Source organism: Alosa sapidissima, chromosome 11 (genome assembly GCF_018492685.1).
Source record: "Alosa sapidissima isolate fAloSap1 chromosome 11, fAloSap1.pri, whole genome shotgun sequence".
Classification (NCBI taxonomy): Eukaryota; Metazoa; Chordata; class Actinopteri; order Clupeiformes; family Clupeidae; genus Alosa; species Alosa sapidissima.
In genome coordinates this window covers 8941325-8943824 of record NC_055967.1, presented here as the reverse complement: position 1 = coordinate 8943824, position 2500 = coordinate 8941325, and the positions used below count along the sequence as shown (strand labels likewise).

The 2500-nt window shown below is 46.8% G+C and overlaps 1 protein-coding gene across 2 annotated transcripts in view; it reads left to right on the top strand.

Moving 5' to 3' along the window:
* otud7a (OTU deubiquitinase 7A) overlaps positions 1 to 2500 on the top strand; it is a 101196-nt gene that overhangs the window by 81565 nt on the left and 17131 nt on the right. For both annotated transcript variants that reach the window (XM_042110427.1, XM_042110428.1), the window contains exon 10: positions 1167 to 1316. In XM_042110427.1, the coding sequence (XP_041966361.1) occupies positions 1167 to 1316 (150 nt within the window). The remainder of the gene's footprint in view (positions 1 to 1166; positions 1317 to 2500) is intronic.

The following is a 2500-nucleotide window of genomic DNA, read 5'->3' as shown; positions in this document are numbered from 1 at the left end:
TCATGGGCTCTCTCTGAATGTTTTAACACTCTGTAAAGCGCCATGAGACATGTGTAATGTTTTGGCGCTCTATAAGTGAAATTAAATTGAAATTGAAATTGAAACCTGCTTACAGTACATGGATAGGACTCTAGAACTCAGCATAAGATGCTGGATATGAATGAAACTGACTGTGATCTTAACATGTGACCATACATTATGGATAGCATGGTATAGCTGAAGATACATCTCTAATGGCTGGCTCCTGTAGTGATCTCTATATGATGGGGTATATGGGAGGAGAAGAATGACATGATGGAGTGTATGAACACCATAAATGGGGTTAACAATGGTTGAGATTGTTACACACATGGTTATTGCATGGTTATATGAACACACACACACACACACACACCTGAAGTTGTACTTCTTGTAATCTTAACTCAGGAAATGGTGTAACAGACGAATGATAGTAATGGAGGGTTCAGATCTCTCTTCAGATCTATCTGTGTGTGACTGACAGGAGTCTCATCTCTTCAGCTGTATCTGTGTGTGACTCACAGGAGTCTCATCTCTTCAGATGTACAGTATCTGTGTGTGACTGACAGGAGTCTCATCTCTTCAGATGTATCTGTGTGTGACTGACATGAGTCTCATCTCTTCAGCTGTATCTGTGTGTGACTGACAGTGTCAGGATTGTGCAGGAGGACCCAAGTGCAAGACTCAACCAGGCAGACAAAACAGAATTTATTTTAAACACAAACTTTACATTTAAAGAATTTCTTACTTACATACAGGACTTTGACTAGACAAACAGAGAGACGATCCGACAAGGAACAGAGAAACAGGAGGGTAGAAATACACAGACCAATTAACAGAGAGACAGAGGACTGGACGAAACCAACGAGACAATAACAGGGAACAGGTGAGGAGGCAGAAATGGAGGGAAAACAAACAAGACAGGAAGCACAGACCAAATAAGGAGATGGGGCGGAGACAAAGACAAGTGACAGGCAGGTAACACAAAGCACATGGGGAACAGGCAAAAACAAACACAGGACAATACACAAAATGGCCACCAGGGTGGCACAAACCCAACGGTCCGGGCCAGATCCTGACAGACAGGAGTCTCATCTCTTCAGCTGTATCTGTGTGTGACTGACAGGAGTCTCATCCCTGTGTTTCAGCGTTTGCACCCATCCCCTTCGGAGGTCTGTACCTGCCCCTGGAGGTGCCCCCGAACCGCTGCCACTGTTCCCCGCTGGTGTTGGCCTACGACCAGGCCCACTTCTCTGCCCTGGTGTCCATGGAGCAGAGGGACCAGCAGCGAGAGCAAGGTAACAGTCCAGTACAGTCCAGTAACAGAGACCGCACTTGGCATTCACTGGCCACACTGGTGCGTCAGTACCTGCTGAAGGGTTTCTGATGTTGAGGTGGTGGCTCTGGAGGTAGAGACGGTTGCTAGTTTGCACACAAAGTGTCCTTCAGCAGGACTCTTCACCCCAAACTTGCATGACCCCACCATCAGAGTATGAGTGTGTGGGTGAATGTGAGGCTGAAGTGGGAGGGAGAAGTGTTTGGAGGAGCAGAAAGGCTCTATATATAAATCACTATATAAATGCAGTGCAGTCCATTTTCCTTTCCCTTTGATATGTTTCTAAATAGGGAATAGTATTTGAATAGATCGTTGTGAACATGCCCATGGTGTTTCTACACAGAAGGGGCTTTTAGTCATTAGAGTACAAGCCACAGCCGCAGTCCTCTGACTCACTGCCCATGCTTGTCATTTTGTCTGTTCTTTCACTGACCTTCATCCCCTCAAGTCTGTTCGTTTAGCTCTCCGTTAAAGTTTTTTTCTTTTTTTTTTTTTTTGAAGCGAGAAAGAAGGTGAATAATTTAGTTTCACCAGAGACACTGACAAGCAGCCGGGGTAATCAGACGAGACAGACAGAGACAGGCAGCTGGAGCCCAGACTGAGCCATCACCTCTGAAATACCTACAGACTGCTGATCTGGCCATCAGCTAAAAAAACGCAGAGGCCATCAGTGTTGAGATTGAGACTGTTCCCGTGAGACTGAGACCGTTCCCGTGAGACTGAGACCGTTCCCGTGAGACTGAGACCGTTCCCGTGTCCCTAAAACCTGCACCCTGCAGTGGCAGCAGTCCAGAGAGTTTGGCATTTGTGGTCTCCCCTGTGCTCCCTCTACAAGAAACCAGAGAAGAGTCTTACGCAAGCTCCGACGGACAGACGGATGGACAGACGAGCCCTTTACAGCATACCGCGTGTGCCGTAGCGCAGGATGACTAATGCATAGCCTGAGTATAATTACCTGAGATCAATTATTCAGCTTTTGCAGACACCATAGACGCCACAGTAGAGTGGAGAAGGACGAGTATCTCCCTCTCTCTCACCCTACTTCTCTCTGTGTCTCTGTCTCTAACCCTTTCTATCTATCTCTCTGTCTCTAATGCTCTGTCTCTCACTCCCTCTCCCTCTCTCTCTTCCTCTCTATCCCCCTCT